Source organism: Miscanthus floridulus, chromosome 15 (genome assembly GCF_019320115.1).
Source record: "Miscanthus floridulus cultivar M001 chromosome 15, ASM1932011v1, whole genome shotgun sequence".
Lineage (NCBI taxonomy): Eukaryota > Viridiplantae > Streptophyta > Magnoliopsida > Poales > Poaceae > Miscanthus > Miscanthus floridulus.
Genome location: NC_089594.1, coordinates 15,184,573 through 15,200,697, shown reverse-complemented (window position 1 = coordinate 15,200,697; position 16,125 = coordinate 15,184,573). Strand labels below are relative to the sequence as shown.

The 16,125-nt window shown below is 50.3% G+C and overlaps 1 protein-coding gene and 1 long non-coding RNA gene across 3 annotated transcripts; both read right to left on the bottom strand.

Annotated features, from left to right (window-relative positions):
- Positions 1–6,755: 6,755 nt before the first annotated feature.
- LOC136506745 (putative disease resistance RPP13-like protein 1) lies at positions 6,756–11,243 on the bottom strand. The gene is made up of 2 exons (XM_066501635.1): positions 7,217–11,243; positions 6,756–7,135 (listed from the first exon to the last, which is right to left on the bottom strand). The coding sequence occupies exon 1, from the start codon at positions 11,096–11,098 to the stop codon at positions 7,268–7,270; it is 3,831 nt and encodes a 1,276-aa protein (XP_066357732.1). The 5' UTR covers positions 11,099–11,243; the 3' UTR covers positions 6,756–7,135; positions 7,217–7,267.
- A 257-nt stretch (positions 11,244–11,500) lies between these two features.
- Positions 11,501–12,600, bottom strand: LOC136506748 (uncharacterized). 2 transcript variants are annotated; one of them, XR_010771716.1, is made up of 3 exons: positions 12,311–12,600; positions 12,084–12,210; positions 11,501–11,930 (listed from the first exon to the last, which is right to left on the bottom strand). It is a non-coding gene; the product is annotated as an uncharacterized lncRNA (long non-coding RNA). The 2 variants fall into 2 exon arrangements; XR_010771715.1 differs by having other exon boundaries at positions 12,084–12,205; positions 12,311–12,596.
- Positions 12,601–16,125: the final 3,525 nt, after the last annotated feature.

The window sequence follows — 16,125 nt, the reverse complement described above, 5'->3', positions numbered from 1 at the left end:
CGCGGGGTTACAGGCGGCCGAGGATGCGCTCGGCCTTGTTCTGGTCGCCACAGTGGGTGGCACTAGGCCCGCGGTGTCACCCGCCATGGTCAACAGCTACCTCTTCGCGAGGTTCGGCTTGTCAGTGGACGACACGGCGGTCAGCCATCATGATCCAGAGGATTTTGTCGTGCAATTCAGACGTCGTGAGGACAGGGAACGGGTGCTTGCCGCCCCGGCGATGGGAGCTCCGCTTCCTCTGGTCCGGCGACCATGGAGTAGAACCTCGATGGCCAGCGGAGGTTCATTCAGATACACTGTGATGGTTGGGATGACGCATGTGCCCCTACACGTGCGGAGCGCCGAGACGGCGCAGACCATCCTCGGCTCATCGTGCGCGGTGGTCGAGGTCGTGCGGCCGAGGGGGGTGCCGGCCGACGACGACCGTGAGTACTTCGTCTCGGCCTAGTGCCTACACCCTCAGTTCATCCAGGACGAGAAGATCATCTTCGTTCCGGAACCGCGCATGCCTAATCCCGTGGAAGGCGCGCTTGAGGAGCTGCCCGGCTTGCGCTACTTGGTGCGGATCAGGCTGGTCGATTTCCAGGACTGGGACCTGTCGTCGCCGTCCCTGGACGTTGCTGATCCGGGTCCCGAGGAGGATGATGACGCCTCGCTAGATAGCAACATCAACAGGTATCACCCAGGTTTGGATGATGGCCCGCCGCGGAGGTCCCCTACTGATTTCGGTGACCCATCTGATGACGATGACGGCTCCGGCGATAGTAACTGCAATCGTTTTCACCCGGGCTTCGACTGCTGCCGTGGCGGTACGTCGACAGGGTATGGCCGGGTCGTCTTCCCCAGTGTGGGCGGCCCATCCGAGTCGCTGGTCAGTAGGGCCACGGAGGCCACTCTTAGGTCGTTGGTGGTGGGCTCGGTACCCTGCCCGCTGCGGGGTGGCTGCCTCATGGGTGCTGGGACCGGAAGCTATGGACGTGGCGTGAATCGGGTGGGCTCACGCCACGGGATCCCAGACGTCCCATCAGGGCGTGACCCTGCCCCAGCTGTCAACGCCGAAGGCTATGAGACAGCCTTTTCAGACCGGTGCCAAACACTCGCTGCACGGGACTTCATCGCTCCAGCGGCTGAGGATGGGTTCGGGGCCCTTCCACACCGGGTGGACCCGATGGAGTTGGAGGCGGAGTTGGGGACCCCGTACCAGACGAACCGGCGCTCTCCTGATCTGATGCCGCACCGATCGGCCCAGGGGAGCGGCCCACATAACTTGAAAAACTACATCGATGTTAGTCCAGGCCTGAGAGGGGAAAGGGTCCTTCTGAGGCCCATCCGAGAATGTGGGCCGGTGTTCCGTTGTCCGACGAACGGGACGGAACGAGCGGACCCAAAGTTTCGGGAGCTCATGGAACCAGAGCTCGCCAGTCTGGAGTCGACGTTGGGTTCGCCGGTCGCCGCAACAACGTCCGCAGCACTGGGAACGTCCAACGTCACTGCGCGGGCGGACGCTACGCTTGGAACGTCCGCTGCGGCGCGGCAGGCCGAAATTGTGGCTCGGGTCTGCATCCCCTTGGACTCGCCTATCATTAAGGCGGGGCTGAAGCTATGCAAGTCAAGGACGCCTGCAACAGTGCTGTCTATTAGGAGGAGGAGTCGTCTTGCGGCCAAGCCGCGGGCGGCCAATGCCACGCTGCAGGCATAGTCCGTCCTAATGCAGAAGCTCAGACTGGTGGATAATCTCCCACCAGCGGATTTGGAGGCGTTCGAGAAGTATTTGGTGACCTTCGCAAAACCGTTAACTCCATCGAAGCTGGAGGCACTGCAGATGCTTGTCGTGCCTGATTTTGATCCCGTGGCCATGAATCTCAACTTGGCCGAGTTGGAGGGGGAGGCGCTGTAGTGGTGCCTAGGACCTTTTTCAGTCACGCCCTTTGTTTCTCAATGATATCATACAACTGCTGTGTTTGGAATGTGCGTGGGCTGAATGGCCGTGCCCGTCGCAATGTCGTTAGGGACCTAGTGACCCAGGAGCGCGTTTCTCTCGTGTGTCTACAGGAGACTAAGCTCTCCGTCATCTGTAACTCACTGGCTAATGAAATACTAGGATCTATGTTCGACTATGACTATCTGCCGTCTGCCAATGTAGCCGGGGGTATCTTATTTGGCTGGCAACGAGAACAATGGGTGGTTTCCTAGGTGGATAAACGTCGCTTCTTCTTATCGGCTAAGGTGGCCAATACAGCGACACCGCAGGACTGCTGGTGGCTGACGGTGGTCTATGGGCCACAGGCGGACCAGGAAAAGGTCGAGTTCCTGGACGAGCTTCGTCAGTTTAGAATGACGGCTGATGGACCATGGGTGCTATGTGGGGATTTCAACATGATTTACAGAGCAGAGGATAAGAGCAATGATCGCCTCGACCGTCGTTGTATGCGTCGTTTCCGAGCATTCATCGATGCCGTTGAGCTGGAGGAGCTCAACCTGGTCGGCAGGCGGTTCACTTGGTCCAGTGAGCGGGACCAGCCGACTCTAGAATGGCTGGACCGTGTCTTCACCATAGCAGGCTAGTTGCAAGCACACCCGAATCATATCCTACGGGTGCTTTCCACGGATTGCTCCGATCACTGTCCACTGCTGCTGATGGCAAACATGGTGCCATGGGCAAAAAAGAGGTTTCGGTTTGAACCACACTGGATCAAATTCCTGGGGTTCATGGAGGTTGTGGAGTCGGCCTGGTCAGCAACTCTGTTGCATGCGGACCCATTCCGTGTACTGGATTACAAACTCAGAAATGTGGCACGGGCGCTGAAGAGCTAGAGTGATAAGAAGATCGGTAGTGTGTGGATGCAGTTAGCCTTGGTCCGGGAGGCAATCGTACGTCTGGATGTGGCTTAGGAATCAAGGTTGCTTTCTTTGCAGGAGTCGCAACTGTGTAAGTCGCTGAAAGTCCGCGTGCTCGGTTTGGCATCCGTGCTGCGTACGATTGCCAGACAGCGCTCAAGAATGATGTTTCTGGCCGAGGGGGATGCAAACACCAAGTTCTTTCACCTCATGGCTTGCCACAGAAAACGCAGAAACTTTATACGGTCTCTCCACGTTCATGACAATGTGATTGTTAGTGAAGAAGGAATGGCTGATGCGCTGTACCATTACTATGACCAAGTCCTGGGCACCATCTTTGTTCCCTCCTGGAGATTCGACCTTGGGATTATTGGGCTGCCATCGGTGGACCTTTCCAGCCTAGAGGTGCACTTCACTGAAGCTGAAATTTGGGCAGTGATCTATGAAATGTCGAATGACAAGTCGCCAGGGCCAGATGGCTTCACAGGCCTCTTCTATAAGACGGCCTAGCCCATAATCAAGGTGGACATTCTGAACGCCTTCAATGCCTTTTGGGCTCGTGACACTAGAAACTTAAACTTGCTTAACGATGCTTATATGATCCTGCTAAGAAAGAAAGATCAGCCCAAGGAGATCAAGGACTACCGCCCAATCAGTCTCATTCATAGTTTTGGCAAACTGATCACAAAATGCCTAGCAACAAGGATGGCACAGGTGCTAGACAATTTGGTTCGGCCAAACCAGACAGCCTTCATCAGAGGTCGCTGCATACATGACAATTTCTAGCTTGTGCGACTCTCCTGTAAGGCGATTCATGAAAAATGTGTTCCCTGTGTCCTGCTCAAGATTCATATAGCCAAGGCTTTTGACTCAGTTGCATGGAACTTCTTGCTCGAGGTGCTGGCGCATTTGGGCTTCGGCCAACGGTGGAGGGACTGGGTCTCCAGCATGCTATCAACTGCTAGCACAAAAATACTTCTGAATGGTAGGCCTGGGAGAAGAATATGCCATGCGAGGGGACTATGCCAGTGTGATCCACTGTCACCGATGCTTTTTGTGCTCGTCATGGAGGTTCTCAACCACCTGATCTGCTAGTTGGATGTCCAGGGTTTCTTGTCACCCTTGGGGGTCGCTGCGCTACCTTTCAGGGTCAGCTTATACGCTAACGACGTCGTCATGTTTGTTAAACCAAAATTGGATGATCTGCTTGTCCTGAAGGGGGCGGTGGAGCTCTTCGGCTTGGCGTCTGGGCTGTTCACCAACTTGGATAAGAGTGTGGCTACTCCGATTGGCTGCTCGGAGCAGGAGGCAGAACTCATGTGTGACACTTTATTATGCAAGATCGAGGCCTTCCCATGTCGCTACTTGGGTATTCCACTATCAATTTTCAAGCTGAGGAAGAGCGCTGAGCAGAGCCTGGTAGACGCCGTCGCCTCCAGGATACCACAGTGGAAAGGAAGATTGCTGAACATGGCCGGGAGGACAGCATTGGCCAGAAACACGCTCTCGGCAATACCGATCCACATGTCCATAGCGCTGTGTCTTTTGCAGTGGGCCATTGAGCAAATTGATAGGCGGCGACGCGCTTTCATTTGGTGTGGTGAGCAGACGGTCACTGCAGGCAAGTGCAAAGTGGCCTGGAAATCATGCTGCAAACCAAAGGATCTTGGAGGGCTGGGAGTCATTGATATGCGGCGTGCTGGGGTGGCACTGAGGGTCCGATGGGAGTGGAAATGTCGGGTGGATCAAAGACTGGATTGGTCCAGCTTGCATAGAGAAAAAGAAAAGATGGTGACTGCAGTTTTCAAGGCAGCCACAGTGTCCATTGTTGGCTCCGGGGAATCGACTTTCTTCTGGACGGACAACTGGATTGATGGTACAAGCATTCAGTCAATGGCGCCAGCGCTCTTTCAGGCTGTTGCAGCAAGGCGTCGGGGGCGTTGGTATGTGATGCACTGCCGGGTAATGCTTGGGTGCGCCACATCACCGGAGCCCATACGGTTCAGGTCATCAACGAGTTCATGTTTGTGTGGCAGCAAGTTCGGCGATTTCTGCCCTTGCAGGGAACACCTGATGTGTTTCGGTGGAGGCTCACACCGGATGGAGCCTACTCTTCGGCCTCGGCTTATGGAGCCATGTTCTTTGGTGCTTCGAGGACCCTTGGGGCAAGGGAGATTTGGAAGACCTCGGCGCCGCCAAGAGTTCGTGCCTTCTTCTGGTTGGTTTTGCATAGGAGACGCTGAACCGCGGAACGGCGGTTTAGCCATGGCTTGCAAGACAATAGCATCTGCATCACTTGTGACCAACTGACGGAGAGTATGGATCATATCATCTTGGGTTGTGTCTACAGCAGGAAGGTCTGGGCCATTCTACTAGCCAAACTCCATCTCCTGGATGTTGTGCTCGTCAATGAGGAGGATGTCATGGAGTGGTGGCTACGCAACAGAAAGCTCGTTGTAAAACCGGCGAGAAAGGGGTTCGATTCGCTCTTCTTCCTAGTTGGCTAGAGACTGTGGAAGGAGAGGAACTCGCGCACTTTTGATGGAGCTTCTATTGACGTGGCTGGGCTGGCTTGCTCGATCTGGGGTGAGGCCGAGGAGTGGTGTTTGGCAGGATACAAGCACCTCCTGTCTTTGCTAACACTGATGTAGTCTTCAGGGGTCATTCCCGTCGCAAGCATAATACTATGTAAATCAATTTCACTCGTTTGCCTGTGGGCCGTAATGCTTTGGTAATCGGTGGATTACCATGGCGTTTAGTTGTAATTTCGTGTAAACTCTCTTCTCCTGCTTAACGAAAACCGTGCCAGAGGCACGTTCGAGAAAAGAAGGAAAGAGGAAGGTGGAGAAAGAGGAGTAGACAAGGTCTATCGATTGGGACTGCTCTGAAATAGGAGTACCAGTATTATTGTTCATTGTTGAACAAGGCCAATTATTGTTGGGTGAATGAAGGCCGAACAAGGAGTAGACAAGGTCTATGAATTTATCAAAAATGTTATCAGCAAGGCTTTGGCCTTGTACTACTTGGATTGGATGAGTTATCGTGCAAGGCTTTTTATCCTTTAGCTGAGCACTAGCATAGGCATCACAGCAGGAGTTAAGATTCTTGCTTTCCAGATCTGCAGTTTTGCAACTCACACACTGCCTAAACAACTTGTAGGAAAAACAAGTCTTTGCCAAGAACAGCATTTGCAACAGAAACGCTGTGTAAACATAGCCCAAATGAACAGCAAGGCGCACATACTGCCACCTCACCTATATCCAGGAAACGGTGGAATCTGGTCACCTCTCACATGGAAAATCACATAAGAAGAATTTTTTTATTCCATAACCCATATAATTCACCATATATGAACTGATAAAAACACAAAAAGGATAGAAATTTTTTGACTAACTACTGACCAGTGTCTTGCACTAGTACTGCTGCTTTGTGAGAGGAATCAGCCGTGACGCCAGGCTCGTCGGGGCTGTACTAGGGTTGTCGGTTCCTGGAGCACGGCCGCGCGCCCCGCAACTACCGCAGTACAAGTAATCCCCGAGGCGGCGAGACCTGACTCCGGCCAGACCGGCGACACGGAGGGTTCGGCGCTCGGCCTTGTGTGGCGCTGGCACTGGCGCCAGAACACAAGAGAAGGGCCGAATGGAGACCGGGGGGGGGGGGGGGGGGGGGGGATGGGGAAACGCTGACCAAAACAGAGACAAATATTGCGGTACAAACTCATCTATTTGGGCCGGCCCATCTCATCTTCGTCGCTCATTTGAAGCAGAGTAGCAGAACAACGGCAACACTCCACCACATCATATAACAACGGCAACGCGCTCCCCTTCCTCGGCTTGAATAAGTTAGGCACATGAAAAATGAAAACTCAGAGCACACATGACATGAGCAAACACCAACGACGACGACAGAACCACGGAAGCAAAGAAAATACGAATTTATTACAAACACACCACTCGTCGTTGGCAATCGCTGTTTTCAATATATATTCGAAACTTTGCAGAGCCACATGAGAGTATAGCAGTTCTTATTACAAACAATCGACCAATTGGCCTCAAAGCGATAACCACAGTTTTTATCTTCATCGTTGGAGGCTTATTCTACCATTAGAGAAATATGTGCTGGCAATTATTAATGAGCAACGAAGGAATAACAGGACAAGTGAAATGGTATAGGAGGAACAAACACCTGAGAATCGATGGGACTGACGGAGGCCTTCCAGTTCACGGTGGCCGGGGCGCCGGGGTGGCTTGAACTGGGTGCCGCCTGCTGCGGAGATGACTTAGTGACCTCGAGGTGGCTGTTTGGAACATTGAAGTATGTCCAATATTGGAAAACATAATTAGTCCTGGAGAATCGCGAATGACAGTGGAGCCTTTACCTTCTTATTTCTTTTCACACAAGTGGAAAGTCTAAAGAAGCAAGTTCAATACTAGTAGAAGGTCTTCCAGCGGATGTGCGAAATCTTTGGCCAGCTTTCTCCATCAGGTTCTCGGCAGTTCTTCTTCAAGACGGGGCAACCCTTTATAATTATGCGCTGGAGGGAGGACGGCAGATCTGGTAAAGATGTTATGTTGGGGCAATCATAGATATCAAGATTCTGCAGACTGGAGACAAAGTTCAGATTTCTTGGCAGGGACTCTATTTTGCAACGCCAAAATTGCAGGTGCTTGACATATGAGAGATTGGCAGGTTCTTCAAATGAAACTGACGGCTCTTTGCATTCTTCAAGAGAAAGATACGACGGGACTCTAAACCCTTCTGCCATGAGCATGTGGTTGAGCAATACGGAGCTACTAACAGAGAGCGCTTCCTGGACACGGAACTGTGAGATGTGCTTGGCAGTGAGGTTTGGAACATCTACCAAACTTAGGTCCTTAAGGTGCAGGGAAGACAGGCCTTCAAGCGAGCACAGATCAGGGAGACACACTAGATGTAATGATTCAAGGGCGGTCAGGTGGCCAATCGATAAGGATGGGGAGCTTCTGCAGCTATAAATGGAAAGACCTTTCAGGTGTGGGAAGCCATTAATGAATGAATCAGCTGGAAGTATGCAGCCACGTATGCTGAGGAACTTAGCAAGGTTGAACGACATAAATTCTGCTCCACGTGCCAGCTCTAGACAAGGGCAATCCGTACAGTAAAGACTGGAAAGAGATGGAGCAGCATGTAAGCCCCCCAGTGATCTGAGACACCAACAAGCAGTGATTCCAATCATCTCAAGCTTTGTCAAATGCTCATACACCTCCTGTGACGGAAGTGCAGTTAAGACCATATTATAACCCAATTGTAAGGTTCTCAGTGAAGTGAGGCCACCAAGGCAAATAGCCAAACCGTCATCTGTAATACTACATGAAGAAAGACAAAGTTCACGAATTCCAGATGGTAGAACCAGCGGCAGCTCCGTGGTCCTTCCATAAATGCCTCTTATCCTCTGCTCATGGCAAAAAAGCCATGCCTTGATGATATTTTCTTTCACCGATATTATATCTCCTTCCTCTAGGCCACTTTCAATAATTTTAAGATGTTGTGATATATCATCACCCATCTGCGTTGTCAACTGCTTCAGGGATGAATAGTCCTCTGAAAGTACTTCCCTAATATCTGATCCCGAATTGACCTCCCACATTGATGCAAGTTTAGACGCCAGGTCATCTGCCTTCATTATATTTTCCCTCAAGTCATGTTGCTCGAGCTGATTTTTGGTGACAAATGTAAGCAGTGGGCAGCCGTGGATTGACAAATTTGTAAGGCTTGCTGGAAGACATGATAATGTCTTCAAATTTGGAACGTCCCGTAGATACAGACGAGAGCAATGCTGAAGGAGCTCTGTATCTGGTGGTAGGCCTTCTAGCAAGCTGCAGTTATCAAGCTCAAACCTTTCCAAATTCTCAAAATAGGATCGCTCAAGTAACCACCTAGGATATGTGCCAGATTTGTAACCGTTGATTGTGAGCTTACTCAGTTGGGGTGGCGGTCTCAGACCTTCTAGAATATCCAAATGCAGAATATCCATTGCATCCATGCCATCCTCGGAACTCCACTCAAGCGTCAACTTTTCAAGGCGATATTTCTGATATAGCTTCGACTCTAAGGCTTCATCCTTTCCAATGACATTCTCAAGATTTTTTACTCTTAAACTGCCACCAAGCTCATTCAAGCCCTTCAGCTGTCGCAACTCATATCCTTGCTTCTTTTGCACAGAAAAGACATATATCTGTTGTAACGAAGTAAGCTTGCCAATGTTGGGAATTTGATCGTTGCACCCTTTCAGATGCCGTAACTTACTCAAATTACAAACTTTGTCAGGCAACCTCCCCACACTGTGGTTTAACTGAAGTAACTGTAAGTGGTAAAGAGCACATAATGATCTAGGCAATTCAGAAATCGTTGTCATTCTGAGGTCCAAATACCGAAGGTGCTTCAGCTCACCAACAGATTCAGGTAACATGCTGCTGTTGTAAAATGACAAATGCAATACACGCACCTTCTTCAGGTTCTGCAGTATCTGATCAAAAATAACAGTTGCATTATCCGTTAGTGGATCGATGCAGATAACAGTGTGTAAATGCTGTAGCTTGTAGATAATTTGCTTATGCCTTTGCATACTCTCAACAGAAACAGATAAATGTCGAATAGTGCATGGTATTTCTGTCATATTATCATCTTCTAATCTGAAGCAGTCTTCTCTAGAGAGTGACTCTGCCAAATCATGAAGGATGTCATGCATGACATAGCAATACGTTTCAGAATCCAATTGGAAGAAAGATCCAGAGACCATCTCATTCAAGTAATCCCTCCCAACATCTTCCATTGTCCTCCTACTCATATTGCACGAATCAACAAAGCCTTCTGCCACCCAAAGGTGAACCAACTCATCAGGACTATATCTATGACCTTTTGGAAATAAGCTGCAATACAAGAAGCACCTCTGTAGACGTGGATCTAACTTCTCATAACTCCACAACAGAGATGTGAAGGGCTCACTTAAATCGTTGAGCTTTAGTGCAGCTTTCCATTCAGTGATATCTTTTTTTCTGCTCAATCTGGAACCCAGAACTTTTGCTGCCAAAGGACATTTTCCAAGCCTTTTAGCAATCTCCTCAGCAATATGTTCTAGCTTTGTGCGCAACAGCTGGTCTTGAATTTCTACTCCAGAGAAAGCATGGTGTTTAAAGAGACCCAAGAACTCAGCATCATCCATGTTTTCCAAACGAACAACTTGTTCACAGCATACAGCGGCCGGGAGCATTTCACCTCGAGAAGTCACCAAAACTCTGCTTCCCGACTGTTTAGAGACTAATGGAGCGAGGAGTTGCTCCCACTCAGTCTCACTATCAGATTTTTCAAACCAAACATCATCCAAGACAAGTAGGAATTTCTGTGACTGTTGCAGTATGTCTCGTAGTTTGCACTGGAGAGTATCAAGATTATCAACACATGGGCACTCCCCCTTTTTCGCAGACTCGATGATCTCCTGTGTGTGACGTCGCACATCAAGTTTGCGTGAGATGCAGATCCACATCCTGACGTCAAAGCATTCTTCAATCCTCCTGTCATTATAGACATACTGTGCTAAGGTGGACTTCCCCATTCCTCCCGTTCCAACAATGGCCAAACTTGAGTACCTCGATGAACTTGCCTCTTCAGTTGTCGTCTTGCCGAGAAGAAAATCAACTATACGATCACGATCTCTGTCGCGACCGAAAACCTTTGAAGTGGGAAGTGATGTTGTTGTAGGAACAACGGTTCCAGGTACAGCTGGTGTCCAGTCGACGGTATTGCCATGTGGTAAGCCAAGAAGATCGCGAAGCTCCTTGGCTTCAAGCAGGATATCCTTGAGTTCTTTCATCTTGTTAATTAGCTTTCTGTTCTCTGGCAACAAGTTGCGTGCCCTACTCTTAGCAGCACGAAGTGGTTTCATGATGGTCGATGCAATGGAGGAGGCTTCATCCTCCCCTACCATGGGATCCTTCCCACTCTTTGCCTTGCGCTTGAGGAGGTTGTACTCATGCTCATCCAGCAGGTCCTCAGCATCATAGAAGGCTTCTTTGAGCCTCCGGATCCATGCCTCCAGCTTGCCCCTGTGGGGGCTCTTCTCTGCCGCTTGAATCACCAGGTCAAATTGTGGCAGGACAGTGGCTTCTAGTTTTTGGAGCTCACGCACCAAGTCCACGCTGAGGTAAGCTGTAGCATCAGCTAGGAGCTTGTTGATGATTGGCGATGCTGCCCACCTTAAGCCAGAGAGCCCCAAGTCTGCCATGGATGCAGTGGTTTGTGCTTCCCCTTCTTTTCTGAGCGAAGAGATCTTGGATGTAAGTGTTTCCAGATGAAAAGAAGATGACAGGGTGAATTGGTAATGGAAGGAACACAATAGATGAATGGATGGACGGTGCGAATCAGAAAGAAAGCTGTTTTTTTTTAGTATGGATGAGGTGCTTCTGCAGAGGGGAAATAACTGGTAGGGACTGCAATGTAATCGGAGGAAAATTTTGAACCAAGATGCAACTTTTTCCAGATGAAAAGAATAGGACAAAGCGAAGCACGAAATGTTTGGGTTTTGCAGGGACCTAAATTAAGCAACGATGGGAAAAAAATTTGAAGGCGAAATACTGTTTTTCTTCCTTTTTTTTTTGGGGGGGGGGGGGGGGGGGGGGGGGGGGGGGGGGGGGATTTTCAAGTTTTTGTTTTCTGGTAGGGACGAAATGAATGAGTACAAGAAATGAACGAGTAGATGATGTGGGGTGCGAGTGTGTCTAGTGACCGAGAAAATCAGGACAAGGTGGATGAAACATGAACAGAATAGATGAAAGGATGGACGATGGGAAGCAGAAACAAGCAAAGAGTACAATTAATATCTTTTTTTTTCCTTCCTTTTTTTTGGTTTTCTATATTTTTTCTTTTCTTTTGTCGTAGGAGTGAAGTGAACAAGTTGAAGATGCAGGGTGCAAGGGACTGGTGGCGAAGAGAAAGATTAAACAGGAGAAGAAAGATGAATGGATGGACGATGGAAGCTGTTTTCTTTTTTATGTATGGATGAGGTGCTTCTGCAGAAGGCAAATTACTGAGAAGGACAGCAACAGGGTGAAGAAAACCTGGAATTGGGAAGACACATAGAATTAGTGAATCTGATTAGAAAAATGAAGACAAACTGATTATTTTGCTTTCTCGTGTGCTACGGCACACAGAGCGAAATAGCTAGTGTTAAGTTAACACAACAAACTAAGAGTAGAGATTTATGATCTTACACGGTGTTGCGGGATGAAGTTACACCAAGTGAATCAAGGGCGCGGGGAGCAGAGGTTGCCGGAGCCGGTGTCGACAGAGCGCAAGCGTTGCCGGAGTGGTGGACGGGACTCTGGAACAAACACTGCACTTCAAGAGAACAAACAGGTAGTCAGCCAAGAATAAGGGATACACGCTGGCTGCAAAGGAGGGAAGCAGCTCTATCGGCTGGGGAAATCAGGAATAATACCGGAAAAGCTTAGCTGATGGCGTGCTGATTCCTGGTGATGATCCTTTTTTTTAACAGATTGCTGGTGATGATCTGTTCTGTGGTTTCACGTAGAGGAGACTGATGGTGCTGCTGGCTGCTGAGGGTCTACCGGCCTTCTGCTGCTCGCTGGGAAAGGAAGAAGCAAGGAAAGAGGAAGGTGGAGAAAGAGGAGTAGACAAGGTCTATCGATTGGGGCTGCTCTGAAATAGGAGTACCAGTATTATTGTTCATTGTTGAACAAGGCCAATTATTGTTGGGACCTGCATTTGGAGTGAAGTACTAGTCACCATAAACACAGACAAAGGAAGCTTCTAGGTAGCTTTACCGGGTTTCGTTTCTATCCTGGAGGCAAAGGCAGGGAAGTGCATTAGCGAAATATCAGGGCAACTTCCTCGGTAATTATTCTGTTTTTTTCTCTGTAACCCGAAATATATACTTAAGGGACCAGTTGCAGTTTTATAAGTTGAGATGAGCTGGCGTTGATGAAGACTAGCTATTGTTAATACGGAGTAGGTCACGGTTTGTTGTAAAAGTGGTATTAGCACATCAGACCAAAACATGAATGATTGACCTATAGTACAAACCAAGACATCGTCGACCAAACAATGAAACGGTAGGTAATTCTACCTCCACATCCTTTCATAATTTTCATCGCAATTGCAGGCCTCTTTGGTGCAAGTGTGTCTGTGCGACTACCTGCTACAATGTCAGTGGCCGTCCCGTAAATCAGGAAAAGAAAAAAAAAAGTAGTACCTACTGTCGAGCCCGGTACATACTGCAGCGGCCGAAGTCATCATCCCGATCCACCTCGCTGTGCTCTGCTCTGCTCTGCTCCAGCTGCGGCAAAACAACGAACACCTAGCACGCAATACAACAAGGCGCTCAACTACTCGTTGTCCGCAGGGTGGATAGCCCTGGTCCGGCGCGTGATCTGGCATGTGAGGAGACGGAGTGAGTGTGAGGACGAGGGAGAGAGGTCAAATTGCAGACGGGGCGGGTTGTTAACGTAACCCGCCCCGCCCGCCCCGCAAAATTTGCTTCCGCGGCTGTTGTGGCCCAGCTGCAATATTTTTGCGGCCTAACGTCTTTAAACCCGCTAAGCCCATTGGACAAAAGACAAAGCTCGCAAGACCCGCAAAGACCCGCAAGAATCGCAACAGCGACAACGACGACCCGATGGCGCACCGCCGCCTCTTGTCGTCGGACTCAAGCGACAACGACAACGCGGCCGCCAAGCACATCACCGCCGACCTCGCCCGCCTCCGCGAGCGCTACTCCTGCCTGGCCGAGTACCAGTCCACCTACGCCATGAAGCTGGCGTGCGAGAAGACCAAGGACCGTGTCGCCGAGACCGCCGCCGAGGAGATGTGCAAGATGGCGCGCCGTGGAGGCCGCCGCAGGGAGGTGCTCGTGCCGGCGAAGGCAAAGGAGTTCCTCAAGGCCGTCGAGGACGTGTCGGGCAAGGTGGCGCGGCGTGGCGCCCGGTGGCGCGCGCGCCGGGAAGCTCACGGTGCCCATCGAGGCGTTCGAGCGAGTGCGCACCAACGCCAAAACGGCTGCGGACGATGCCTGGTGAGGTGAGCTCTCTTCTGACGATGGCAGATTGAGCCATCTTCTTCTACAGAACTCACCCTGTTCTGGTCGTGGGCACGTATGCGGGCTTTTGCGGGTTTTTTCACCAAGGCTGCCAAGTCCACGAAGTATATGACAGCAACGAATGTGGGCTAGTGGCCAGCCGCAAACCCGCTTAATCAGTTCTGCGGCGAGCTTTGTGGGTTGGCGGCTGTCCACAACCCGCCCCGCTTGCAAGCTTAGAGAGAGGAGAAGAAGAGTGCTGCCTCACCCGCCGCGCTTTACTTCCCGTGGCCTCGTCGGCCGGTGAATGCACGAAGACAAACCGATTATTTTCGTTTTCCGGATGCAAGATACGGGCACACGGAGGGAAACAACTAGTATGTTATCAGAAAAATGATCTCTCTTCTTCGGAAAAAAATAAAGTTAGCACAAAATGAAGAGTGGAGATTAGAGATCTTGCAAACTATTAAAGTTGTAGCTATAGATGGTTAAATAGACTGCCGCCTAACCTACATCCAGAAAAAACACGGCTAGTAGACACCGGGACAGGCACAGTAGGCCGTGCCATCGGATCGTACCGATTAGGGCCATGGGTCTGGCCTTTGGACCAGGCATGACACATCGTGCCCTTTTCTATGTCAGGCTTGTCCGGCAGGGGAATGGAGGTGACAGCTGGCAGGCGAGGATTTCAATGGCACGAGTGACAGGGGCAGAGGAGGCAATATCAAGCAAGATGAGAAAGTCGAGGCAGGTGCCCCGTGGTCAGCGCCATGGCCTCATTTTTATACGTGAGCAGTTTTTTAAGGTGGGATTTATTCCTGATAGCCCATCTCTAAAAATCCACCTCAACCCATGATGGACGTAGGCATACCTCTCAGAGCAACTCGTTGCTATTTCTAGTTTGAAGGCTAATTTAGAGTTTTAAATCTGCCTCCCACAGCTATTCTATTCGGGATTCCAAATTAGCTGACTAGCCATTCCGTCCTTCTCGGCGACTAAAGAAAGCGAGCCTCTCTGGCTTGCCATCCGCTGCCTCCCCGCGTGATTCCCGTGCAGCGCTTGTCCTTCCTGCGCCCCAAGTCATGCTGTCTCCACTTCTAGGCGGCCTCCTCTCCTGGGTGTCGCACGGTAGGAGCTCCGCGTCAGCGTCCGTGAACGCGTGCGGGACGTGCAACTGAGGCCCCGCAGCAGCGCCGCAGAGCTCGCTGAGGCCGAACGAGTGCAGCTGCAGCAGGCGCGCCGTCTCCCCGTCGCTGGCCTTTATGCTGCCGTCTTTGTCAGCTATGGTGGCCGACGCCAGGCTGTTGACGAGGGACAAGAGGCAGCTCAAGGACACGAGCCGGCGCAAGAGCTTCACTGCTGCGGCCGGGACTACGCAATGCTGTCGGAGGCCACCGCGGTGTCCTCCGCCGCGCGGCACTTGGTGGCCGACGCAAGCTGAGCACCGGGCTCCACGACTTCGGCATCGTGTGAGCTGGCTAAGTTAAGCCGCGTAGGAAGTAGCTAGCTTAGCTTGGTGCGTGTGCGTGCGAGCAGCTGGAGGGAATCAACTCAAGTACGAGACGGACGAGAGTAGCTGCCAAGGTGCGGCCAGTGCTTGTTGTCTGTTCGACGAAATGTGCCAATCAGTAGAGCCTGTTGCCTAGTGAGGTGGCGGGTTGAACGTTGAGATAGCTATTTTTCTTTAGTGAGCCTGTTGGAGTAGTCTAACTTTTTTTTAGGCGTTTTTATTTTACAGAATAGCTAAATTAGAAAATTTGGAAAGTGTTTTTAGTCATTCTCTTGGAGTTGCTCTTAAGTAGACCGCCTTTGTGTATTAAACATACACGCGGTATCTTTAAGAATTTGATTTACAGAGGTGGTATCCTAAAGAGACAAATATCTGAAAATCCATTTTAAGAGGCGGGGATGGATACTTTTTGAGCTTCTTCTAAAATCTCCGTATCTCCTAAAATCATTTAGAGAGATAGTAAGTGAAAAATGCCGCCTTGCAAAATGAAACCCCATGTCTCCTAAATCATTTTAAGCATGTACGAGAGTCATTCATAAACTCACTCTCTAAATCGTTCTTTGGAGAGCCATTGGAATTAAAATAGTTCTCTCTATCTTTTCACCTTCCAAAAATTTCTCTATATCTTGTGCGTACTCTGGGGAGCTATCCTGCTCTCCATTTTCGGTTAGCATGAAACCAAGAATAGAGGATGACAATAATTAGAGGT

What these genes read in the sequence shown, in the direction of transcription:
- LOC136506745 (XM_066501635.1), bottom strand. Translation starts at nt 11,098, where the DNA reads ATGGCAGACTTGGGGCTCTCTGGCTTAAGGTGGGCAGCATCGCCAATC.